The sequence below is a fragment of the Ambystoma mexicanum genome, chromosome 9, assembly GCF_040938575.1.
Source record: "Ambystoma mexicanum isolate Mex_15411 chromosome 9, UKY_AmexF1_1, whole genome shotgun sequence".
In the NCBI taxonomy this organism is placed as follows: Eukaryota; Metazoa; Chordata; class Amphibia; order Caudata; family Ambystomatidae; genus Ambystoma; species Ambystoma mexicanum.
In genome coordinates, this window is record NC_090931.1 from 123,503,200 (window position 1) to 123,530,770 (window position 27,571).

A 27,571-nucleotide genomic window follows, 5' to 3' on the forward strand; every position below is an offset into this window, starting at 1 on the left:
TGGCAAACATCACGGGATGAGAAAGACAAACTCAACTTCAAATCCCTTGCAATTAATTACAAGAAAGCCATCATTAAAGCCAAAGCTAAATCCTTCGAAGAGAGAATTGCTGAGGCCAAGTCGAACACCAAGGAAATGTTCGCCATTTTCAGGGAACTTGAGAACCCCACACCCACCCCCCAAAACTTCACTAAGGACAAAGAATGGTGTGACAACATCCAAACAGCCATGCGCAATAAAATCAGCTCTCTCCAAGCCAAAATCTTGAACACCAAACTAACACTCTCCACCCACACTACACCCTCCCCACCACCACTGCCCCCATCACCCACTGAGGCCCCACCCACCTTCTTGTTTAAAACCGTCCAAGAAAACGACATGATCAACATTATGAAAAACATAAAACCCTCCAATTGCAAAGGCGACCCCTGTCCTGCCTCCATCATCAAAGACTGCGCAGACACCTTGGCCCCTTTTCTAACAGCCTTCGTCAACGCCTCCTTCACCACGGGGAGAGTCCCCGCCTGCCTAAAGGAAGCATGGGTCCGACCCCTCATAAAGAAACCCACACTTGACCCCACCTCCCCTAATAACTACCGCCCCATCACCACTGTCCCTTTCCTCCTCAAGATTCTAGACAAAGCAGCCTACCTGCAGGTCCAGCACTTCCTCGAAGAACAGAACCTCCTTGGACTGAGACAATCCGGCTTTCGCCCTAGGCATGGGACAGAGACCGCCCTACTCGACCTAAAAAACCAAATGGACGACGCAAGGGACCAAGGCAAACCTGCCTTGCTCCTTCTCCTGGATCTGTCGGCAGCCTTTGATCTTGTAGACCACGACATCCTCTGCCACCACCTCTCCTCCACAGCCAACTTCTCTCAAGAAGCCATTACATGGATCGCCTCCTTCCTCCAAGGCAGGACCATGCAGGTCTTCTCCGACCTAGCCACTGCATCACCCTCTATCATGCTATGTGGGGTGCCCCAAGGCTCCTGCCTCTCCCCCACCCTCTACAACATCTTCACCCGCCCCCTCTTCCTCATCCTTGACGCCATGGGCATCTCTTACACCAACTACGCCGACGACACACAGATCCTTCTCACTCTGACAGGCAACTATGACACGGACTCTGCTACCCTCAACAACATCTACAACACAATTCAAATGTGGATGGCTATCAATGGCCTCTGCCTTAACTCCGACAAAACTGAGCTCCTACTCGTAGGCTCCCCTGACACCATCAAGAAACTTGATGCTCAGTTCAGCCATTTCACCATTGACTCAATCACGATCCCAGTACTTGACACGGTAAAAACACTAGGCGTCTACTTAGACTCCAATCTATCCATGACCAGACAAGTAAACGCCATTGCCTCCTCTGCCGCTTACCATGCAAAACTCCTTAACGCAATCAGACCTTATCTGTCAAAAGACACCTGCACTAACATAGCCAGGGCCATAACCGGCTCGCGACTTGATTACTGCAATATTCTTTTCCTTGGGACCTCCAACAAAAATCTTGAGAAGCTCCAAGTAATACAGAACAGTGCCCTACGCGCTGCACAAGGCATTGCCAAGAGAGAGCACATCACCGCTGCCAGAAAAGCTTCCCACTGGCTCCCCATAAAGGAGAGGATCCTATTCAAGGCTCTAAGCATCACCCACAAATGTGTCCATCTTGCCGCCCCAATGTACCTTTCGCAGAGGATCCACCTGGTCTCCTCCACAAGACCCACTATATCACCCTATGCCAGCATGCTCTCAGTACCCAGGGTAAAAAAGACCAGAGCAGGGGGCTCCAGTTTCCCGTACCTCGCTGCCGTACACTGGAACACCCTCCCTAGCTCCCTGCGCTCTGAACCCTCACTGACCGCCTTTCGGAAAACCCTGAAAACGACCCTGTTCATCTAACAATTACATGGCCTAGCCCTCATAATTGTATTGTATGATGTATTATGTGATATATCTGATCACAGGTCACTGCCTTACTGTAACCCAAGGCACAACCTGCTCACATTGTAACTAAGTCTTCCTGCAAGTAACAGTGCCACAATGCCCCTGGGCTGCCTGCGCGCTATATAAATTTAATAAATAAATAAATAAATAAGGGTTGTTGTAGTGGAAAGTAGAGAGCTCATAGTGAGAGGAAGGGTGGTAGTAGTGGGAAGTAGAGTGGTCGTAGTGAGAGGAAGGGTGGTAGTAGTGGGAAGAAGAGTGATAGTAATGAGAGGAAGAGTGGTAGTAGTGAGAAGAAGAGTGTTCATAGTGAGAGGAAGGGTGGTAGTAGTGGAAAATAGAGAGCTCATAGTGAGAGGAAGGGTGGTAGTAGTGGGCAGAAAAGTGGTAGTAGTGAGAGGAAAAGTGGAAGTAGTGGGAAGAAGAGTGGTAGTAGTAAGAGGAAGAGTGACAGTAGTGGGAAGGATAGTGGTAGTAGTGACAGGAAGAGTGGTGTTAGTGGGAAGAAGAGTTATAGTAGTGAGAGGGAGAGTGGTAGTAGTGGCAAGAATGGTAGTAGTGAGAGGAAGGGTGGTAGTAGTGGGAAGAAGAGTGGTAGTAGTGAGAGGAAGAGTGGTAGTAGTGGGAAGAAGAGTGGTAGTAGTGATAGGAAGGGTGGTAGTAGTGGAAAGAAGAGTTATAGTAGTGAGAGGAAGGGTGGTAGTGGGAAGAAGAGTGGTAGTAGTGAGAGGAAGGGTGGTAGTAGTGGGAAGAAGAGTGGTAGTAGTGAGAGGAAGGGTGGTAGTAGTGGGAAGAAGAGTGGTAGTAGTGAGAGGAAGAGTGGTAGTAGTGGGAAGAAGAGTGGTTGTAGTGTTAGGAAGGGTGGTAGTAGTGGGAGGAAGAGTGGTAGTAGTGAGAGGAAGAGTGGTAATAGTGGGAAGAAGAGTTATAGTAGTGAGAGGAAGGGCGGTAGTGGAAAGAAGAGTGGTAGTAGTGAGAGGAAGGGTGGTAGTAGTAGGAAGAAGAGTGGTAGTAGTGAGAGGAAGGGTGGTAGTAGTGGGAAGAAGAGTGGTCTTAGTGAGGGTAAGGGTGGTAGTAGTGGGGAGAAGAGTGGTAGTAGTGAGAGGAAGGGTGGTAGTAGTGGGAAGAAGAGTGTTAGTAGTGAGATGAAGGTTGGTAGTAGTGGGAAGAAGAGTGGTAGTAATGAGAGGAAGAGTGGTAATAATGGTAAGAAGAGTGGTAGTAGTGATAGAAAGAGTGGTAGTATTGAGAGGAAGGGTGGTAGTAGTGGGAGGAAGGGCGGTAGTAGTCAGCGGAAGGGTGGTAGTAGAGGGAAGAAGTCTTATAGTAGTGAGAGAATGAGTGGTAGTAGTGGGAAGAAGAGTGGTAGTAGTGAGAGAAAGTGACAGTAGTGGGGAGACGAGTTATAGTAGTGAGAGGAAGAGTGGTAGTAGTGGGAAGAAGAGTGATTGTAGGGAGAGGAAGGGTGGTAGTAGTGGGAAGAAGAGTGGAGGTAATGAGAGGAAGGGTGGTAGTAGTGGGAAGTAGAGTGGTCGTAGTGAGAGAAAGAGTGGTAGTAGTGGGAAGAAGAGTGGTAGTAGTGAGAGAAAGTGACAATAGTGGGGAGACGAGTTATAGTAGTGAGAAGAAGAGTGGTAGTAGTGGGAAGAAGAGTGGTAGTAGTGAGAGGAAGGGTGGTAGTAGTGGGAAGAAGAGTGGTAGTAGTGAGAGGAAGAGTGGTAGTAGACGGAAGAAGAGTGGTAGTAGTGAGAGAAAGGGTGGTAGTAGTGGGAGGAAGAGTGGTAATATTGAGAGGAAGGGTGGCAGTAGTCAGAGGAAGAGTGGTAGTAGAGGGAAGAAGAGTGGTAGTAGTGAGAGAAAGAGTGTTAATAGTGGGAAGAAGTGTTGTAGTAGTGAGAAGAAAAGTGGTAGTAGTGAGAGGAAGGGTGGTGGTAGTGGGAAGAAGAGTGGCAGTAGTGCGAGGGAGAGTGACAGTAGTGGGAAGATGCTTTACAGTAGTGAGAGGAAGAGTGGTAGTAGTGGGAAGAAGAGTGGTAGTAGTGAGAGGAAGGGTGGTAGTAGTGGGAAGAAGGGTGGTGGTAGTGAGAGGAAGAGTGGTAGTAGTGGGAAGAACGGTGGTGGTATGCGAGTAAGAGTGGTAATAATTGGAAGAACAGTGGTAGTAGTATGAGGAAGAGTGGTAGTAGTGGGAAGAAGAGTGGTCATTGTGAGAGGAAGGGTGGTAGTAGTGGGAAGTAGAGTGGTCATAGTGAGAGGAAGGGTGGTAGTAGTGGGAAGAAGAGTGGTAGTAATGAGAGGAAAAGTGGAAGTAGTAGGAAGAAGAGTGGTAGTACTAAGAGGAAGAGTGACAGTAGTGGGAAGGATAGTGGTAGTAGTGAGAAGAAGGGTGGTAGTAGTGGGAAGAAGGGTGGTGGTAGTGAGAGTAAGAGTGGTAATAATGGGAAGAACAGTGGGAGTAGTGAGAGGAAGAGTGGTAGTAGTGGGAACAAGAGTGGTCATAGTGAGAGGAAGGGTGGTAGTAGTGGGAAGTAGAGTGGTCGTAGTGAGAGGAAGGGTGGTAGTAGTGGGAAGAAGAGTGGTAGTAATGAGAGGAAAAGTGGAAGTAGTGGGAAGAAGAGTGGTAGTAGTAAGAGGAAGAGTGACAGTAGTGGGAAGAAGAATGGTCGTAGTGAGAGGAAGGGTGGTAGTAGTGGGAAGAAGAGTGGTAGTAGTGAGAGGAAGGGTGGTAGTAGTGGGAAGAAGAGTGTCTTAGTAAGAGGAAGATTGGTTGTAGTGGGAAGAAGAATGGTCGTAGTGAGAGGAAGGGTGGTAGAAGTGGGAAGAAGAGTGGTAGTAGTGAGAGGAAGAGTGGTAGTAGTGGGAAGAAGAGTGGTAGTAGTGATAGGAAGGGTGGTAGTAGTAGAAGGAAGAGTTATAGTAGTGATAGGAAGGGTGGTAGTAGTGGGAAGAAGAGTGGTCTTAGTGAGAGGAAGGGTAGTAGTGTTGGAATTGAAATAATATTATGCCTCCCATCGCAGTAATTGAATGTGTATTGGCCTACGCCAAGTTGTCTAAAATATCATGTAAATGGATTCCGCGGCAAGGTCTTGACCTTAACGAAAAGTAATGTAAGTCGCCATCTTGGATTTAGCCGCCATTTTGGGTTCTCTTGTAATGTGGAAGTCACCCTGAACATCAAAATGGAGGCTGAATGACATTCTGAGTGAGATTCTGGCCGATGTGACCTCCGCACACACGAATAATTAATATGCCTGCAGGCCACTTGTCGGGGTCGCGAACTGAGACCTTGTCCTATTACTGACCTATGTGTAAATGAACAACTGTATCAGCGAAACTGATCAAAACGCATAAATTATAGGATTGACCTGGCAAGGAACTCTAGGCCTGATCCCAAGAATGGTTAACCCGCGAGGGGGTTGGCTAAGGGCTGGATAAAGGACATAAAAGCCCAAGTATTCCAATGTACGGTCTCTCTACTAATGCATCGAACCCTCGTTGAAGTTCGTTACGTTACTCTGAGAGCCGAATAGCTATCCGTTTGTCAATTGACTTTGGTAACTGTTGTAGCTTTTAAATAAAGCACTTGTATGTCCTTTTTAACCTGTTTTGGTGTGTTTCTTTTGGGCTTCCCAGCCTCATATCAATTTTTATGTTTTCACAGTTGGTGCCCGAATAGGGACCCTCAAGATTGATGCCGGATCATTGAAGAATTGACGCAGACTATCGAACCGGGATCGGACGGTGTGATTCTGCGGGCCCGACCGAACGAGACGCGATACCTCGGCAGCGCTGCACGATCCGATCCTTGGACGATAGTCGTGTGGTCTGACACAGCATCTTGACGAGGGTCCATTTTTGAGGCGGGCAGATTTGTCGAAACCACCAAACACAAGGTAAAATTCGTTAGGTAAGTTCTTTGATAAACCGTACGGTCCTCCTTAGGTTTGGTCAGGTGTAGTCGAGACCCGGCTCTTAATTTAACCCTGACAATTTGAATTTGGCGTATTGTATCTGCAGACACAATTATTGACCAGGTAACACCAATTTTTTGTGAAATGCCTGGGAAATTGTCTAGCTGCTTTAGGGCTCTGTTCCGCAGCGATCGACAATCTTTGGAATTTAGCCGCCCGGCACCACACGAGGGGTCGCCGGCATGTACTATGTACTGTAAGTATGGCATTGGTAGTATAGTATTTAATGATATTTGGCACAGACAGACCAGACATGCCTCCGAATTTCAGTGGCCAATCAATGGCAGTTTTGAGATCTCCCGTATTGAATACCTAGAATCGGTTTTGCTAAAAAAGGATGGCTAGACCTGCAGCCTTTGATGTTTTACAGAATTGGAAAAAAGAAGCGTTACAGCAGCTTAAAAGTAGGGATAAACATGCATGCCGTCATAAAATAAATGCCAAAAAAGCGTTGTTATATGATAAAGAAAAACATTCAGAATCAGTTAAAAATATGGATAGGGCTTTTTCACTTGGAATCCAGAAAATTTACCCCTCTAAAGATTTTCATGTTTCCGAAGAATTTATTGAAAAATTGTTAAACGAACGCAGGCCTGGTGCCTCTGCGCCACCTCCGTATGATCCTTTCTTGGGCGCTCTGCCCATTCCTGCTGTTGTTCCTGCTGTTATTCCTGTTCCCCCTGTACAACCTATTGTTCCTATTCCTCTAGTTGTTGTTCCTCCACCTATCACACCGCCCCTTCCTTCTGCGCCGATAGTTGCACCTTTATTAAATTTACCTGCACCTCCGCTCCCGAGTGGTCCCGTATTGACTGAAGTTTATCAAGGTGCAGGATCAAAGATCTTCACTCGTAATACTGTTTCTGCAGATAAGAAACAGGAATTGTTTGCATGGGTTAAACACTGTATGGAGAAAGGTGATCAAGTTAACGTTTTTTCCACATTATCTAATTTGAACAGTTTTCCCGAGAAAAATGATTTTATCGAAGATTTGGGGACTCATTCATGAGTGATGTGGGGTAGAATACAAAATTCGGATCTTCAACAAGGGGTGAGAGATCTAAATGCTTTGGCACTTTCGAGGGACACAGAGCAGAAAGTATATGGTCATGTTGAAAAATTGTTTGAGTATAGGAAGGATTTTGAAAAGTCACGAGATGAGGATGACGAAGACGATAGTATGTATGTACAGAAACGGTTCCTTCCATGTCGTAGATCGGCACCTGAGGAAGTATGAATTTTTACCAAAGATGCGATTCGATGGATCTCGGATTCATCGATTCCACCAGATGAAGTATATGACACGTATAGTCAGTATACAGGAGAAATGCAAAGAAAGGTAATTCAGGTAATGGTACAGTACCTGCAAGAAGAATGTGTAAGAAAGAAGGTTAGTTGCCCCATAGAATTGTTGGGGATTTGTAAAAGGGCTTTTTCGCCCGACACTTCTTCGGCTGCCTTAGCGCTTGACCTGGCTCTGTTGCTTAGTAAGCGGCCGAAGGTACCTATATCTCAGTTGCCTATGAGAGAGGTTCCTCCGACCTTTGTCCCAAAGGTTGAGATTCCCGCCAACGCTGGGACTGGTGTCCCTCTTGTGGATATCCCTGCACATTATGTATCACAATTCGTTCACGTCCCGTTTTCACGACAGGAAGTGAACACTATTAGACAATCAGTTCCCGACGGGGTTTTACAAAGAGATAGAGTCCGTCTTGCAGTCCTCTGTGTTCACCTTAAGTGATATTGACTTGTTATTCCCTGTACTCCTACCCGTAGATGTATGGAAGCAGGTTCGGACAATAGACGATGTGCCAGGGTTGGGAGATACGTGGGTTAATATGATTAGGATTGTTGGGGAAAGACCAGCAGGTGAGAAACCACCAAAGGTAGTACTTACTTTGCCTGATAGAATTGTCGCAAAATTAAAAACTATAATTCCAGAGAAAAGAATTAGTTGGGACAAGTTTACGGCCTGTGTTCAAGGGAAAACTGAAGGCGCCACCGGATTCTTTAACAGATTCGAGCAGGTATTTTCTGACTTCAGTGGGCAGGATTTGGGTACAGAGTCTGGGAAAAGGTTGTTTGTGGACAAATTTGTACGTGGATTGTTGCCCGACATCCAGTCACAGATTATGTCCTCTGAGAGCGCTTGGCAGGCAAAATCTCAATCTGAGGTTTTGCACATGGCTCAGTATTATGAGAACCGTGTTAATAATGAGAAGGAGAAAATAGAAAAGAGGAAAGGAGATTTGAAAACCAAAGTATTACTACAACAAATTGTTAGAAACCCCAGAGGAGGCACGACACAGACCAGAGGTCAGTATGTCCCAAAAGGAAATGCTCCTTTGGGTCCTGTGAATATTAATCAATGTGCTTATTGCCGCCAGGAAGGTCATTGGCGAGCACAGTGCCCCGTCCTTTGACAAAGGTCAAACAGTGCGTTTGGGAGTATGGGTAGATGACCTAGGGGCCGCCCTGGAGCAGGGGGCCCTGATAGAGGTCAGTTTTTGCAAGATCCTCAGCAACCTTTTTCACGGGAAAATCAGACCTCGAGTGTGGACTCGAGGAACATATTTGATCACCCTTCTGCTGCCTACCTTTCTGAAGAGCTTCCTTCCGACGATACTCTATTTCATTAGGACTGCCCGAAGCAGGGTTTGGAACCTTCACCTATTCCCATTAATCAGAAAGGCCCCTACGTTGAATTATTAGTAGGGAATAGGAAACACCAGTTTTTGATAGACACTGGAGCACAGAAGTGCTCCATTGATCATTCTCGGGTTCCAAACATTCCACTGTCAGGGCAAACAAATGTTTCCGTAGGGTTTTCTGGTATACCAATTATCTGTCCGGTTTCTTCACCGGTGTCTGTTTCTTTGGGTCCCTTTACGGACCATTGCCCTTTTCTTCTCACTTCGAACTGTGGAGAGAATTTGCTGGGGTTGAATTTGTTAAAGAAATTGAATGCAGTAATTCATTGTTCCTCTGATGGAGTACGGCTGACGGTTTCACCACAGCAACTTCCTAATTCTCAGTTTTTGATTCGACTTTTACCTCCCGAGTTTAGCATTGTCCCGGAATGTTTATGGGCGGTTGACGACAATGATGTCGGGGTACTGCAGATTGAGCCTGTTAAGATAGTTTTGAAACATGGAGTTAAACTACCACGCATTCCGCAGTATAAAATATCAGTTGAGGGCGAGCGTGCTTTGAAATGCATTGTCTCCGATTTTGTGCATCGTGGGGTGATCGAGGAGATTACAGGTAGTTTGTGTAACAGTCCGATCTTGCCTGTATATAAGAAAGGCGACAATGCAATCCCATACCAGTCCATAATTGATCTTCGTGCTATTAACAGTGTTGTCGCCCCACAATTTCCAATCGTGCCTGATGTGACGACGATATTGACAATGATCCCTGCTACGGCTACGCACTTCAGCGTTGTGGATTTAAAAAATGCTTTCTTTAGCATTCCTATACATAAGGAAAGTAGATATTTGTTTGCGTTTACCTTGGGGGGACGCTCATTTACATTTACTAGGGCACCTCAAGAGTATACTGAAAGTCCAAGCATTTATAGTAGAGCTTTGAAAGAGCAGCTCGACACCCTTGAATTGCCACCTACTTGTACACTGCTTCAATATGTTGATGATTTGCTTTTGGCTGCATACTCTGAAAGTGCTTGTAAAGAAGGCACTATTCTGTTGCTTGTTCATCTAGCCAAAAATGGTCATAAAGCTTCGCTCAAAAAATTTCAATATTGTTGTCAGGAGGTCGCCTATTTAGGGTACCTCCTGTCAAAGGAGGGGAGAAGATTGACACCTGAAAGAATAAAACACATTTCTGGCATGTCTGTTCCAAATACACAGAAGGAAGTCAGAGCCTTAATAGGTATGGCTTCTTACTGTAGGTTGTGGATCCCGAACTTTTCGCTAGTGATAAAACCGATGTTGGCTTTGACGAAGAAGGGCATTTCTCTGCCACTGCCATGGAAATCGGAACATCAACGATCATTTGAGCTTCTCAAAACCGCGTTATGCTCTGCACCGGTTCTGGGTACTCCAAATTATGACAAGGCCTTTGTGTTGTTTGTGCATGAATGTGATGGATGTGCTTTGGCTGTGTTAACACAGGAACACGGAGGGAAGAATAGGCCGTGCGGCTACTACTCCTCCGCCCTTGATCCTGTCGCATGCGCTTTGCCAAGATGTTTGCGAGCTGTCGCTGCTGCTGCCGCGTCTGTAAAACAGAGTGAGGGAATGGTCCTAGGCCATGATTTGATTTTGATGGTACCTCACTCTGTAGATATCCTATTGAACAAAACCCAAACGCAACACCTCACCTCTGCACGGTTAACAAGGTATGAATTAATTCTGTTTGCCCCTCACATTCAAATTAAGAGGTGTTGTGTTCTTAATCCGGCTGAACTCTTACCTTTCCCGCAAAACACTGTTTGCGGTGACGAAGAATTACATGATTGCCTGTATACCACTGAACAAGAAACGAAGGGCAGGATAGATCTTATAGATACTCCTTTGGACAATGCAGAAGGGGAGCTGTTTTGTGATGGCTCCTGCTTCAAACTTTCAGATGGTACATCTACAGCTGCTTACGCAGTTACTACATTGAGTAAAGTTGTTGAAACTAAGAGAATTTCGCATAACTCCGCGCAGGCCGCAGAGATTATAGCATTGACCCGAGCTTGTGAACTCTCCGAAGGGCGTATAGTAAATATATATACTGATAGCCAGTACGCCTTTGGGGTGGCTCACAACTTTGGGAGGCTCTGGTCGGAAAGAGGGTTCCTGACCTCACATGGGACCAAGATTCAGCATGGCCCCTTGATAGTGCAATTACTCTCGGCACTCTCGCTCCCTAGGCAGTTAGCGATCATGAAATGTGCAGCACATCGTAAGGTCATAGATGATGTGGGAAAAGGGAACGCCTTTGTGGACCTGATAGCCAGGCAAACGGCCCCAGACCTTAGCACAGACATGTATGCGCTAAGGGAAACAAAAGATGCCTATGTAATGGATGAAGGTATTGGGTCTGTGCGTGATATTCAAACTGATGCTACAGTAGAAGAATCTAAAAGGTGGGCCGAAGGAATGGGGAGACTAGATGATGATGGGTGTTGGGTGGATACATCTGAAGGAAAATGGTTGCTCCCTGATTCATATGTACTGGCAATGGTTACGATGGCACACGGTCCTACACATGTGTGTGCTCAGCAGATCACGAAAATGTTGGAACAAGTTTGGGTGAATAACAAGATTCCGGAGACTGCAAAACATCATGTTCGGAATTGCATGATCTGCTTACAGCACAATGTGGGTAAGGGGACAGTAACTCCAAGGGGAAGCTTTGGGCCCCCTTCTGTTCCCTTCGAGGTCATTCACTTTGATTTTATTGAGATGGAACGGTGTAACAATCTGAAATATGTTCTTGTAATTATTTGTGCCTTCAGTAAATGGGTCGGGGCTTTCCCCGTTAAAGATGCTACCGCCATGACCACTGCAAAGATTATGATAAAAGAATTCTTTCCTCGATTTGGGCTCCCAAGGGTAATTTGGTCGGACAATGGTCCTCATTTTGTTGCAGCAGTAATTTTGCAGATATGCACAGCATTACACATTGAGAAATGATTTCACTCAGCTAGACATCCTCAAAGTGCTGGGTTGGTGGAAAGACATAATGGTATCTTAAAGAATAAGCTTGCAAAAACATGTGCCGATACCAAGCTGAAATGGCCAGATGCCTTACCTATTGTATTATTGGCTATGCGTACCACACCTCAAACTAAGACTGGGCTTTCTCCATTTGAGGTAGTGATGGGGAGACCTGCTAATATTTGGGGTCTCCCAAAACCTAAAGCCCTGAGAGAGGTGGAAAATGTATTGCTTGTAGACTACTGTAACCAGTTAACTAAAAACCTGTATTTCATTTATCACCAGGTGTTTTCAGCTTTACCTGTACGGTTCACGGGCCCAGGACACGATATACAGCCTGGAAGTTGGGTCCTAGTGAAGGCCTACGAAAGGTCTTCCTGTCTCGTTCCTCGTTGGAAGGGACCCTACTAGGTGCTGTTGGTCACCCGGACAGCAGTGCGGGTGGCTGGGAAGAAACACTGGATCCACGCGACGCATGTCAAGAAACTTCCTCACCCGACGCCACACGTTACAGAAGAAGCAGATCCCCTCGCTGATGCTACAGTCCCTGATCTTGGAGTAGCAAACATTGCTGTGAGTGCGTCGGAGAATTTCTCTGAGCCCATGGAGCTTGGGGAACAGTCCATTTCGTCTCTGCACTCTTTTGAAAAATCACTTCCGGAAAACATTGTTTCGAGTTCTGCGACTTCCGTCGCCTCCGATACGTCGCTTCCCTCAGGAAGTGACGACACCTTGTTTTCGGATCAAACAATCTTGGGTACCACCAGGTACAATCTTCGACGAAGAAAATAGAACTACGGCACAGGTCTTTCCGTGCATTTGGGAAAGATAAGTGATTGAAAGTTTTCTTTTGTATAAGAAAGTTTCTGTTGAACAACAGGAAGAAAAAGGGATTCTGCTGGCTAGGGTTGGGAAGGACTAAGAAATTGCGCGACCGTAGCATCGCCAGCAACCAACATTGGGGTCGTCGATTGAGGAACTACAATGCCTGCCACCTCCACTGCTGCTCCCCGCACTGGACTTGTGAATAAGGGGGTGACCAACTTGGACAATGAACAATGTGCCTGGGTCCCGAAAACGTATTGCTGTGTTTTGATAATGATAATTGTTATTTTTTCAGTTACTGCTGTAGGACTTTGGTACTTTGAAGAAATCTATCCTCTAAAACCTCTACTACCGACCGAAATTGTACCAACTGCTTTGACTCCCTCTGTACACCTTCACACTCTGTCCCCTAGAGACTCCCAACATAGACAAAAGTATCATAATAACACCTTAATGATAGTAATGAATGCAACGCATGCCATTTTTAATAAGAGTAATCGTTGGATTTGCACTCATTTACCGCAACATGGGAACAAGGGACTAGGATGGTATATTCACCCTTTACCTTTAACGACTGCTTGCTATGCCTCTCTTAGAGCACTATTCTTTGGCCGTTGGAATGATAGCATCTCAGGGAACTTTGATGGAACTAATTTGAATGATTTCGAGAAACGTGAATTAACTCCCCTGGGATGCTCGCTTTTTGCAAATAGAAGTAAACCTAATGTCGCTTCTATTAGGCCGTCTCTGCACTCTTTTGAAAAATCACTTCCGGAAAACATTGTTTCGAGTTCTGCGACTTCCGTCGCCTCCGATACGTCGCTTCCCTCAGGAAGTGACGACACCTTGTTTTCGGATCAAACAATCTTGGGTACCACCAGGTACAATCTTCGACGAAGAAAATAGAACTACGGCACAGGTCTTTCCGTGCATTTGGGAAAGATAAGTGATTGAAAGTTTTCTTTTGTATAAGAAAGTTTCTGTTGAACAACAGGAAGAAAAAGGGATTCTGCTGGCTAGGGTTGGGAAGGACTAAGAAATTGCGCGACCGTAGCATCGCCAGCAACCAACATTGGGGTCGTCGATTGAGGAACTACAATGCCTGCCACCTCCACTGCTGCTCCCCGCACTGGACTTGTGAATAAGGGGGTGACCAACTTGGACAATGAACAATGTGCCTGGGCCCCGAAAACGTATTGCTGTGTTTTGATAATGATAATTGTTATTTTTTCAGTTACTGCTGTAGGACTTTGGTACTTTGAAGAAATCTATCCTCTAAAACCTCTACTACCGACCGAAATTGTACCAACTGCTTTGACTCCCTCTGTACACCTTCACACTCTGTCCCCTAGAGACTCCCAACATAGACAAAAGTATCATAATAACACCTTAATGATAGTAATGAATGCAACGCATGCCATTTTTAATAAGAGTAATCGTTGGATTTGCACTCATTTACCGCAACATGGGAACAAGGGACTAGGATGGTATATTCACCCTTTACCTTTAACGACTGCTTGCTATGCCTCTCTTAGAGCACTATTCTTTGGCCGTTGGAATGATAGCATCTCAGGGAACTTTGATGGAACTAATTTGAATGATTTCGAGAAACGTGAATTAACTCCCCTGGGATGCTCGCTTTTTGCAAATAGAAGTAAACCTAATGTCGCTTCTATTAGGCCGTCTGATAAACTATCTCTTCCCTTTCAAACTTTAATTTCCTTTAAAATGGCTCCGATAGGCAATAAGGACGCCGTGCTTCCTTCTTACTCTATAAATCATAGCCCTGACTCGGTCCCCTTTTGTGTACAAAGAAATGGCACTCGGCCAATGGGAGATTTTGAAGGTTGTATGAACATTGTAAATTTGACTGGAGAAAACAGGCCTCTGTATTTAGGGGGGCCTGTTTATTTTGTTTGTGGTAGTTTAGCATTTCCCTGGTTGCCCAAGGATTGGCAGGGAACCTGTTATTTAGGAATCCTGTTACCCGGGTAATTTGTAGCTAATACATTGGAGGTTTCTAAGGCTCGCCCACGGCGGGACAAGAACAGAGATACCCCTGGGCAAGTATTGGGAGATATAGCAAAATCAGTTGTGCCCTTTTGGGGACAAATAACAAACTCTGAGAACATTAGGGGATTAGCAAGGGTACTGGAGAGAACGATCAACTGGCCCACGGACATACTCTACAATATGACACTAGAACAAAAAGCAATAAGATTGGTAGCACTCCAAAATCGGATGGCGTTAGATGTCATTCTGGCAGAGCGAGGTGGAGTATGCAAATTGGTGGGGTCCGCTTGCTGTGTTTTTGTACCAGATTCCTCACCGACAATTTTTAAAGCAATACAGAACTTGCATATCCTTAGTTCTGAAGTACATATCCCTGTAGGAGATTGGAATCTTAGCACCTGGTTCTGGGATTCTTTACGATCTTGGGGTTGGAAGGTGCTTTCTGTTATTCTGGTTATTTCGGGGATCCTGCTATTCCTTTGTTGCTGTTTTCAATGTCTTCCGAGTATATGTGGAATGCTAGGGGGATGTTGTGCCCAAGCAGTGAACACATAGGGCATAGAATGTATGCCCCAGATACAGCATCCAAAGAGTTTGTGTTACAAGAGGTTCTGATGAACGACCTAATGGCTATAGATATTACAGACAATGATTTGGGATGTATGGATGACAATACATGGAGTTATTTGCAAAGGTATTAGAAATGATATTAGCACTTGGCATAGGCCAAAAGGAGGGTCTGTTGGAATTGAAATAATATTATGCCTCCTATCGCAGTAATTGAATGTGTATTGGCCTACGCCAAGTTGTCTAAAATATCATGTAAATAGATTCCGCGGCATGGTCTTGACCTTAACGAAAAGTAATGCAAGTCGCCATCTTGGATTTAGCCACCATTTTGGGTTCTCTTGTAATGTGGAAGTCACCCTGAACATCAAAATGGAGGCTAAATGACATTCTGAGTGAGATTCTGGCCGATGTGACCTCCGCACACACGAATAATTAATATGCCTGCAGGCCACTTATCGGGGTCGCGAACTGAGACCTTGTCCTATTACTGACCTATGTGTAAATGAACAACTGTATCAGCGAAACTGATCAAAACGCATAAATTATAGGATTGACCTGGCAAGGAACTCTAGGCCTGATCCCAAGAATGGTTAACCCACGAGGGGGTTGGCCAAGGGCTGGATAAAGGATATAAAAGCCCAAGTATTCCAATGTACGGTCTCTCTACTAATGCATCGAACCCTTGTTGAAGTTTGTTACGTTACTCTGAGAGCCGAATAGCTATCCGTTTGTCAATTGACTTTGGTAACTGTTGTAGCTTTTAAATAAAGCACTTGTATGTCCTTTGTAACCTGTGTTGGTGTGTTTCTTTTGGGCTTCCCGGCCTCATATCAATTTTTATGTTTTCACAGTAGTAGTGGGAAGAAGAGTGTTAGTAGTGAGATGAAGGTTGGTAGTAGTGGGAAGAAGAGTGGTAGTAATGAGAGGAAGAGTGATAATAGTGGGAAGAAGAGTGCTCATAGTGAGAGGAAGGGTGGTAGTAGTGGGAAGTAGAGTGCTCATAGTGAGAGGAAGGGTGGTAGTAGTGGGGAAAAGAGTGGTAGTAGTAAGAGGAAGAGTGAAAATAGTGGGAAGGATAGTTGTAGTAGTGACAGGAATAGTGGTATTAGTGGGAAGAAGAGCTATAGTAGTGAAAGGAAGAGTGGTAGTAGTGGGAAGAGAGTAGTAGTATTGAGAGGAAGGGTGGTAGTAGTGGGGAGAAGAGTGGTCCTAGTTAGAGGAAGGGTAGTAGTAATGGGAAGAAGAGTGATAGTAGTGGGAAGAAGAGTGGTAGTAGTAAGAGGAAGGGTGGTAGTAGTGTGGAGAAGAGTGGTAGTAGTGCGAGGAAGGGTGGTATTAGTGGGAAGAAGAGTGTTAGTAGTGAGAGGAAGAGTGCAAGAGTGGGAGGACGAGGAAAGGCATTCTTGTGGGAGCAGGGAGAGTTATAGTGTGCAAGGAGTGTTCCTAGTGTGATGGTGCAGTAGGGGAGGAGGAGGAGGGGCTTAGGAGTAGTAGGAGGGATAAAGGACTAGTAGGTGGAAGTAGGAGGGGAGCAAGAGAAGCAGTGGTAAGTTCAAAGGGTGGGGCGAGGAGTAGGAGTGTGTGACATTGGAGGGAGAGAAGGCAGGGTGGGGACGAGTTAAGAAGAAGTAAGCAGAGTAGCGAGCGTGGGGTGAGCTTGGCCGTGGAAAAACTAAGCTGTATTCCACTAAGTAAGTGCAAGACAATATCCTACCTCTTCTCATATTAACTTCTGACAAGTGTAGGGAAGTTCACAGGTCCCAGAGGGAGACATATAGCGGGCCTTTAGGGAACCGAGCTTAGGCAAAGTCAGCTCTGAGCCAGTAGGGCTGACCTCTCGTTGGCACTTGCAGGGTTTCGGGCGCCTCGGATAGGGAAGGAGTTGCTATGGTGATGAGAGAGAGAGACAGCGTTGACCCCAGGGTTGCTTGTCAAGCCCCTATCTCAGGTCAAGGATCAGATGCCACAGTCTGTCTGCCGACACTGGTATTATGTATTTATTTATTTATTCACATTTGTTGCGCTTACAGCAGACCGAAGGCATCGTGGTGCTTGTTACATTTGTGCTTATACTTAGTTACATACAATTCAAGTCCGTATATGTTACATTGGAGGAGATGGCTTTTTTACATACATACATTGAAAGGTAGGTATCTGGTTACAGGACGGAATGCTTCCACGTTGCCCTGTCTAGGAATACAACCCCTGAACCTTCTGGTGACTCTGAATTTTCTTAAGACCATATTTGAGAAATGCAAAGCGACAATAGTGAATGCGTGTTTTACTTTCTACCTTACAGATTGGGATGTGAGCACCCGTGTGCGTGTGTGTAGTGTTTGAGTGATTGTGTGTGTGTGAGGAATTGTTTTGATGTGTCTTTTAAAGAGGTTAGCTACTCTCAACATGCACCAATACATTCAAAGACATCTTGCTGGTGTATGTGTATTGTAAGTCTGCGTGCGTGTTTTTCTGCATATATGGCAACATTTTAAAAGCATGCATATTAAATAAACGGTCACAATATGCAGTTTCCATGCATGTCAGTTAGTCACTTTGTGCAGAAAAGAGCTGGTTTGTGTGCTGCATGCTTCAAGTTGTCCAACGCCGCTAGGAGACCAAAGAACAACAGGACGTTATCCTGTGAAAGCTTGGCACAACAGAAGCAGAGAACAGTCTAGAAGTTCGGCCCCAACTAATTGAGTAGCATTTGTGTTTATTAGTTAGGTATGTTTTAGTCTAATATCATCTTTTACACATTACAATAAACACCTATACACATATGCACATCAAAAAGAAGAAATGGCATAAGCAATTCGATGTAGGAAGAGCGATTAGTAACTTTGATGACATCGTAAGCATAATGTGAGTCCAGTAAAGCATACGTGGGATGGCCAGTGCTTTCATATGTCCAGATAATGCTTGAAGCCAGACAGCATCTCTGCCAAGAGTGCGCAGGTCTCCAGCAAATTGGCCTAAATATTTCATGTAGGCTTTATGTAAAGAAAAACAATGTGTTAGCAAATGCCATGTGCTTCCCAATTGAATGGTGTCTTTCCATGATCTACAAGTCCAGTTTTAGCGTGGGATCTTAGATCTGGCATAGAGAGGGATGGTGTCTTTACATAATCTACAAGTCTGCTCCAAGTGTGGGACCTTAGATCTTGCACAGAGAGCCAAGGTGCCTTTGCATAATCTATAAATCCGATCTGAGTGTGGGATCTTACATCTGGCACAGAGAGCCATGGTGTCTTTACATAATCTACAAGTCCGGTCTGAGTGTGGGATTTTACATCTGGCACATAGAGCCATCAACGAGGGAAGGAGGTTGAATCACAAGCGCACAGAGAATCTATATAGATTGGGTGATGGGTATATCATATACATTTCTGTGGTTTGAGTAAAGGACGTTTTTCGTATTTGAGATGCTGATAAACCTGTAAATTAGAAACATATTCAATATTCAACCTCCAATTCGACATCTTAGCCTGCTTCGTGCTCTGTTGTATCAGAAGGAAAGTAGGTAAAGACCAGCCTGGCGTCCAGTCCATCTCTTTCTGAAAGCTCAAACAAGAGTGTGCACATTTTCTGACGACACTCTTGCTAGGATTTTTTTCAAGATCTAATCTCCAGCATGTCCTTGGGTGCTCTATGTATTTTTATATATAAGATATTGGCCTCATTATGTGGTCAGCGGTAACCCACCGGTGCTACCGGCAGGTAGCCGTCAACCTTGTTACACCTTCCTGCTACCCGATATCTGGTACCACCGGGATATTACAGGTAGCGGCGGGATGGTGTTTCAGGCGACAGAAACTCTTAGTCCCCATTCCTGTTGGGTCCCATAGAACTCCACTGAAATGGGCACACAGAAGAACCCGCACTGTTGCTAACGGTGCCAGTGCTTATGTGAAAATCATGCCTGCAGGGGCCGTTACACCCACCAGGTCAGACCTGCCGGGTGACCCAGCCTCTGCAGGCAATCTTGTAATCTAGCTGTCCGGACTGGCTGCCAGTATGTTGCTACCTGCACCCTTATTTCCAGCCCACCAGACTTGGAAGGAGGCCCATTGCGTATTAATTGAACCAAAGTCGATAATGACGCGAGCCCGAGTCCAAAATGTATATGCTCCACCCAGACACATTTTGACAAGTATTTGTATTTTGAATCAATGCTTTGACTTGGGCATTTTGTCAGGAAATTCTAGGTCCCACATGCAGCATGCTTGTTTTCCATTTGAAAAACTGTGGCTTTGAAAAACCTTGCTCCACAAGGGCGACTCCTTACAATCCCAAAGGTTATACGTACAAGATTAAAAGTTTCAAAATCCGGTCAATGAAGTCGCAGGTCAACTGTATAAGGACGGTAAAAAGCCTAACCGTCCCATACGCTGAAGACATTAATTAATGAAAATACAGGACTCTGCGCCAACAAATAAAGTTGAGTTTAAATCATAGATTATGATTTATTAATCATCAATGACCATTGAGCCCATAAATGATAACATGTTTCGGCTCCACTGAGCCTTTTTCAAATCCGGGCTACCCATAATTATAATATAGGACATACAATATATCATAGTCAAAGAACAATTTGTATGAACGGCATTATAAAGTATATCATAACTCCAGTTTCAAATGATATATTGTATGTCCTATATTATAATTATGGGTAGCCCGGATTTGAAAAAGGCTCAGTGGAGCCGAAACATGTTATCATTTATGGGCTCAATGGTCATTGATGATTAATAAATCATAATCTATGATTTAAACTCAACTTTATTTGTTGGCGCAGAGTCCTGTATTTTCATTAATTATTGTTTTCCATTTGATAGACTGAAGATTGTCTTCTTCCAATCAAGGGCTCTTCTACTCTTCTTTATGAAGTCTTCTGTTTTTCATTTGTTTGTTTAGTGCTGAGGGATGGAGTTGAGCGTGATGGTGATTGTATGGTTTCATCTATTGGATGCTGTCTACTTATCTGTCTACGGTGGAATCATCAGGGTTAAGAGCTAAGGAGTAGAGAAAGGTGGTGAGTGCATGGTGCATGGTGCATGGTGTGGAAAACCTGAGATATATGTGCCGGATTACTAGAGTTGCTAAAGTGCAAAAGTCTATATTTTGCATCATCGGTATGCTAATTGAAATCATGTTTTGTTTTGCAGTAACTGTACTGGGCACTGAAAACTTCACAGCTGTTCAGCTTGAGGCACTTGACCGTGCCAAGGGTTCCAGTGTTGGCCAATGGGCAACGTGGAGTGGCATTGTCACCTGCAGCAACGGTTCCATCTTCTGGAATGCTACTGCCCAGTCCATAAGCATTGTGTGGGTATCCCCCCAAAACAGCAGTTCTGTAAACATAAGGTGAGATCAAAGTTGAGGCAAGAGCCGTTTTGTGGTGGTGTCAAAAAATGAATGCATGTTGTCTGTAAAGAGATTTTTACAAATAACTTACCACAATCAGTTAGGGCATATGTTTGGTGAGGTGTGATAGTGAGAGATTGCCAGGAAGAAGTGTACTTTACGATGCAGTTTATGTCTTATTGACCAAGGGGGTGATTCATGGAAATGTGCACAAGAATCCTGCAAGGTCCACGCGCAGGGAAGGCCACTGCGCAAGCCTGTGTGCAGAATATAAAATGCATGGCCCGCATATTCATGGAATTTACTGTGTAAAGTAACCGCATTTGCAGGTTGCACCCGTAATGCCCCTGAGACGCCCACATGCAAAGCATAAACAGCCAGAACAGCTACCTTTGCGTGCTCCCCCGGGTGTGAATACACGCACCCTTCAAACAGTACGTGGGGCCTCCTGCCAGCAGGCCTGTATCTCGGGGTCCCTGCACAGGGTCCCCCATCACTGTCGCTGGCACCCTGACAACATGCATATGAAAAATTGTAACTCTAAACTCGGAAAATCTGTGAGTGAACCTTCGTAAACCGTTTCTGCACCCCACTACACTGTGTACACGTACCCCTGAGTTAGATTAGTACCCCGGTTGCGTAGACGCACCCCTTAATCTGACATTCAAACCCATCTCCCCGCTGAGAATCCTATGTGCAAGTGTCCTTACGCCTGCCATCAGGTGGCATAGTGATTGAGGGATTAGCGTTGCCATTTCTATGCCAAAAGGCTGTGTGGGTGTTTCCATGAATACGTGTCATTTGGAACAAATGTGGGCGTGTGAGGCACTGCCTGCAGGCCGTGCCTCGTAACGCCCACTTTTTCACATGTTCTTCCCAATTTCCTGTGTTCCGCCCCCTTACCAGCTCTCTGCGCAATCCACACCCACGCTCTGCATGATGTCTCGCGCAAGGTGCTTCACAGCTCGCACAGATTGTCTGGGCCTACGCGAACATCCATACAAGTCCCAAGAAAGTCCAGCACAGCCAGTTTCTTGAATCGACAAATGCAGATTTGCATGCAGTTTGGTGCGCAAGTCCCCGATTTCCCACGCACATAATTCCATGAATCAGGGCCCAAGTGTCCACCGATAATAGTTAGCTCAATAGAGTCTACTAAAAAATGTTTTCCTGTAAAATAATCACACATCAAAATAGTGCATAGGAAAACGTTTTACTGAGAAATAGCAAATGGCAATAACAACCTTCTTTCATATGTCATATACAAATAAAAACATCCTATTCTAGAAAGATTTTATACATTGTGGTGGTTGTGAGCGTTATATTGACTATGTGACTCCCTGTATGTACTTCAGGACTTGTACCCTATTTCTCAATAAGTACATTTTCAGTGAACTATGTTCAATATGCTGTTATAGTAAATATGGCACTGTTTAGTAGATTTTTAGGGTCCACTTGTTGGTAATATGTTTGGTAATTACAAAAGCTAATTTGGCTGAAATACGGAAATTACTTATTGAAAGTTCACATCGACATCATTACAAGTCAGTGGTGTCTTGTTGAGGGTGGTTATGATATCCGCCCAATCTTGGAGTGCTGTCATGCCATCAGTGCTACTTACAACCCTTTATTTTTATGACGAGCATACGCTGTCACAGCGCTTTGATTAGTCACTGTGCACTTCACTGTAGGGAATGTTAGGGGATTCAGTTTAGAGTCACTTTTTTCCTTCTTAGTACCTTTTTTGGAGGTCTGTTTTAGCAGCCTGACAGGATCCCTGTTGTTACGATAGGCCCAGATATCAATAATCAATGAAAACTCAACAATCAGATTAACTCCATGTGCACAAAGAAACCCAGCTTTATTCCAATACAGTTAGCGACTGGGAGAGCACACACATGTCGTTTATCAGGCCTTGGACACGGTGATGCTGCACCAAGTGACATAGTGGGGAAGGAGAAATGGGCGAACCGCCACAATCTTGTGAAAGTAATACTCCCAACTAGTTCCCATGCTTTAGGTCCATCTACCATCCTGTTAGTGGGCTTGGGCGTGTTGTCTTGGTCTCTGGACATGCTAGGGATATGGCATGTGGACTATCTAAATTGGGCCTTGGATGAATGACCCTGGTTTCGGTCACGTGGTGAGGGACCGCTGTGCTAAAATCATTTCGACCATTTATTGGGATTTTCCTACTGTTCTACGTGTGTGCACTTTCCGTCAGTTGTTATTTGGCTAACTGTACTTTTGTTTGTTCTGGGATCAATTGGCACAGTATCTACCTGCACCTGGTATTCAAGAATGTGTGTGTGTTTCTCACTGCTACCAATTAAAATTAATTAACTGTACATTGTATGCCATACTCTTGAATACATTATCTAGCGTGGTTTCGGCTCCACAAGCAAACCTCCCGTCATTGCACTGACCTTGGCACTGCTCTGCTGTCTGTGTACTGGAGGCCTGGAAAACTGTGTGCCCAGCAATGTATGTCTGGATGCAATATTTCAGAATTAAGACCTTGCTAAATTTGCCAGTTATGGCGGCACTTAGTTTTTTCTTCTTGCCATTTTATTGTTCTTTGTGTCTGGTGTATGTTCTTTTTGTCTGTTGCACATGAACCATATCTACGTGTTCTGGAACCTTCTACTTAAATGAGTGTTAACTACCTCGAGCTCTCCTTGTGTTGCACGGCACTTCTACTTTTACTTGTGGCTATTTGATTCTTAGTGTTTCACTGAAAGTTCACTGAACATTTCTTAGTTTGTATCGTCATTCTTAACTGGGAGCAGATTGGAGCAGGGCCTGGCCTGGTGCAACTCTCATCTCCATCACCACACTGGTGACTCACTCACTACCTTTTGGTGAATAGTTACGATAACAAAAAAGGTATTGGATGGAAAACCTAAGTCCGTGGTTTCTATCCACAGGGAATTCCTCATGCTGACATGCCATTGGTCATTTTTATCTCTCCTGTGCTATTACAAATGAGTATGAACAGTATTGGAATTGGCCTTGGCATGGGCACCAATAGAAAAGTAGCATTAATATTTACCACAAACAGTTTTTTTTATTACCTGGAAACCCATTTTGGAAAACGTAAGACAAATATTGAATTGTAATGCACATTGGGTCAATGCATGTTTTCAAAATACCAGCTGCACAGTGCATTAACTCATCAAACTGGCCCACATTGTCCCACAAAAGAGTTCCATTGCCCTGTAGGCTCATCTGACCCTATTCCTCACCCTACCCACTGCTCAGCCTGAACTGATAGGCCACCTTCCTACTGCATGGGAATAAGAGCAATGCAAGGACTGTTCCGGCCATCAACAGGATCATATTTACTGATTTGCTCCTTAATTTCCTAAACTGAGCAAGAAAGGGATACAAGGCTCCACATGACCTCTTCCGGAGGGGGTAGAAATGCCAGCAACCCACTTGTGTGGCATGCAGAATCCTGGTCTGAGGGTTCACTTGCAGGAAGCTCAGGTCTTTGTACAGAGGGAACTGAGGGGCATGACATTGTCTTGCAGCTGGGAGAGAATGTGTTGGTTTTAGCAGGGAAGGTTGTGCTTCAGAGGGGCATATTTCCAACCTGAAACTATCCTAGAATAGCAGGACCGTCATTTCAGCCAGTTGTCGATGTCATCAGCAATTGCATATGGAGCCCTACCACCTTAGCACATTTAGCGCTTGCAGCCGTATAGAGACCAGAAGGCTGGCCCAGACCAGTACCTGCAAGGCAAATCTGTGCTTTTGAGCATGGAACAATCAATAACTGAGTTCTAGAAAAGATAATGCAAGGCAATCAAACAGAGCTTAACAGACGCTGATTCCAGTGCCAAATCCTGGTTCCTGTTATAATGGAACAATGAAGTATATATATGGAGACACCTACGCTGAACACTCTCTTGGCTTTTTGCTTTTTACTTCACCCTTAAAATGCCAGATAAACCTAGTCTACCAGCTCGTCTCAGCTACCTTTGGGTTTACATGGCATTGCCCATTTCTATCACTTTTCTTATAGTGCTTTATGTGGGCTTTGTTAGGGCTCAGAGTCCCTAATCCATCTCCTTGTTCTTAGTATGTTCTCGTGTTAACCCTTACTACACCGTTAGTCGTATTTCCTGGTTGATACTAACTGGCTTTTGATGCTAGGGTGACATTTGAAATGGTTGGTTAATGTTTGCTTCTTTCATTTGTTTGTTTGTTTTCTCTGAGTATTCCAAGATCTAAGAATGTGTTCGATTTATGAGGGTACTTACAGATAATCACTGTATACCTTTCTGTTCCAAAAAGATATTTTATCATTTCTTATATTGAAGAGCTGTACGTCTTTAAGAGTGGGGACACTGAGATGACACTTCTGTGACTTGCGTGTGTGGTTGCGGTCCAGGGAGTAATCTCCCTGGGGGTGTGATCTGATAGTCCTTCTTCAGCTCGATACTTAAATCTATGATTGACATTGTTCCATGCGCAGTGATCATCATTTTTCACTCTGTATCTAGAGTACACGATTCTCTGTACATCTTCTGGGGATAACTATGGAGCAATTTTTTAAGTCTCGCCCTCTTTCTAATTAGCTCTAGCGCACTTCACATTGCCTCTGGCGTTAAGAGGGTATCATACTTGATTGTAACCCACCACCACACTTTTCTCATTCTCTGAGGTTTGTATTACCATAGTTCCAACAGATGATACTGTTGTGATTGCATCGCATAAAGACTTTAAAATTACATCATTGGCCATAGTTTTCTGGAATTGATTTGTATATGCAATTTCCTTCACAACACCCTTTTTTATTATGAGCAGGTACTAGGTACTGGGAAACATCTGTCTAACAAAGGACCATCTGTGCCAGTGAAATATGTCTCTTGAAATACAGGAACATCCACATGTTGCTTGCCTGGCCACTTGATCTCTTTGTTTCCCCTTTCCACTAAACCCTTCAGGCAGATGGAACTCTAAGAATGCGTCTTCACTGGTGAAATAACAAAATGACTTGATTCCATTCAGTAAGATGTATGTCTCTTTGAAGACCCTTCCCAGAAAATGTGTGCCGCTCTGCATCGTCTACATCACTTATCTTTCTTGCCTTATTACCCATGATCCTTTATTTACGTTTCTGCTCTCCATGTGATGAATCTCGCTCCATCACCCTCACATATCCCCTCACACCTTTCACAAGACAACACATGCCTGCTGAATATCACTTTTTGAGAAGTCTTTGACCCCGAACTTGCTACCCCTTGTTGCAAGCTACAGCTCTTTTCTTCCCATCTCTCAGCTTTTCCTGGTTTGCATAAGATATCCATACAGTATTCCTGACCAAAGAGTTAACAATTACTAGATGATATGTATGTATTGATGAATGGTTTTTACAATGTGCAGCATGCTATCCAGCTGTGGCATCACAGGCTTTAATGTGTTATTTTTGTTTATTCTATTGTTTAAAACGCAGACCTAGCTCAAGAGCAGTGGAGCTCTGTACAGAGTGTGGGTATCCAGCATTTGGGCCGGCATCTTTTAACAGTCGCGCAGCACTGTGAGGTCTGTGCATCGGTATGTGTGTCTATTGGAATTAGTCCTTGGTCATGTAATGAATCAGGAGTAAGACTCGGACATAGGATTTGTTCTGGTGAGTTCTATAGACTTTTATTAACGGAAAAGAAGGGTTGGATACATACCTATTTTGCCCTATTATTATGAGGAGTTTCCCCTGCTTCAATGAAACTAAAGTATGGCAGTGTTAAAATGTCCAAAAATAATAAACAGTTCTCTGTCCTGTGTCCAGAATCCTAACGTGAACCTTACAAGCTAAACCCATGTTTCCATGTCCCCTTAATTTTCGCACATTGAAAAGGATATTTACTTTCTTACTTTATTAACGATTTGCATCCGAGTCTCCCTTTTGCAAGCCCTTTGCCTACTATGTTCTCCTACCAGGACTTTTTTGCCTTTATCCTATGTTGCTTTGATTCAAGGGGTTTGGTCCCCTTTTCCCTTGGATTTCACTTAAGTTCCTCTCTGTTACACGTATCTTTCCCAGAAAATGGGATTTCTACATTCAGGCAGTATGGCTCTCTTCCACTGTATTTTACACACCCAAGGGTTCTTTTTTTGTCTTTCACAATATATTTTCTATCAAGTGTGGGTCTCAGACTCACAGTCATACTGCCAGGTGTACTCTCCTGCCAGGGCTTTTGCAATGTTCTCTTGGTAATTTGGGTGCAGTACTCAGACTTGCAGCATGTTGCCTGGTACACCCTCCTGTCAGGACTTTCACGCAATTCCCTTAATCTTTGGGGGCGGGTCTCCGACTTGCAGTCACACTGTCTGGTATACGCTCCTGGCAGGACTTTCGCATATAACTGCACTAACAAGAAGTATGGTTCTCCCCTTATACATTCACGCACATGTGCATGCCTTGTTTCAACTTGCAGCAGGGCAAAGGGGTCTCTTGATTTCCTGGGTTCTTTTTCAGCCTTAAAATCACTCTCCCGGTGTCCCAACCCTTGTACAATGGGCTCACTCGGTATGCAGCTTCTTCTCTGCCTTTCCCGCTCTTCTGCAGGGCATTCATTGGCTATTGCGTCTTGGCATTCTACTGGTGGTGCATCCAGCAGCACCTCAGTGTCGGCTTTCCTCTCTGGCTCTCCATGCTGGCATTGAATGTCTGTTCTGGCTCCCTTCATTGGCCTTTCACCACAGCCTCTGAGCTTTCTGGGCCACGTCACAGGCTTGTACATTGACTTCTCTCCACCTACTGCTCTAACCTATGTAGCGCAGTGCCCACACCGTTCGCCGAGCTCCCATCCTCAGCTAGGAGGAAGCAGTGTCCTCTTACCTCGTGGTGCTGGGATTTTAAATGTCCCGGCATTGTTCAGTCTGAACAACCACTAAAGAGCTCCTCTTGGTTAGAAGTTTCAGTGTTCTGCATTACTCCTTTGTTCTTATTCGTCCCAGCCCTTTGGTAAAAAGGATTGCTCAGAGTCCTATTGTCTATACAAGGTGGCTGCACTGGGTCTATTTTACAGTAGGTCATATGTTTTTGGGTATTCAATGAGTTATCATCCTCCCCTCTCACAGATATTGTCCCTCCCCATGTGCTCCTCCCTCCGGCAGCCAACCCCAGAGTCGAGGATCAGGTAGCGGCTGCCCTTCCCTGGTCACATGAGAAGATTCTTTTTTTAAAAGGGAGTG

At 44.8% G+C, this 27,571-nt stretch overlaps 1 protein-coding gene across 1 annotated transcript in view; it reads left to right on the plus strand.

Annotated features, from left to right (window-relative positions):
* The window catches only part of LOC138487718 (uncharacterized), a 67,936-nt gene that overhangs the window by 11,934 nt on the left and 28,431 nt on the right, over positions 1 to 27,571 (plus strand). Inside the window, exon 2 of the mRNA XM_069614263.1 lies at positions 20,170 to 20,368. Within this exon, the coding sequence (XP_069470364.1) occupies positions 20,170 to 20,368 (199 nt within the window). The remainder of the gene's footprint in view (positions 1 to 20,169; positions 20,369 to 27,571) is intronic.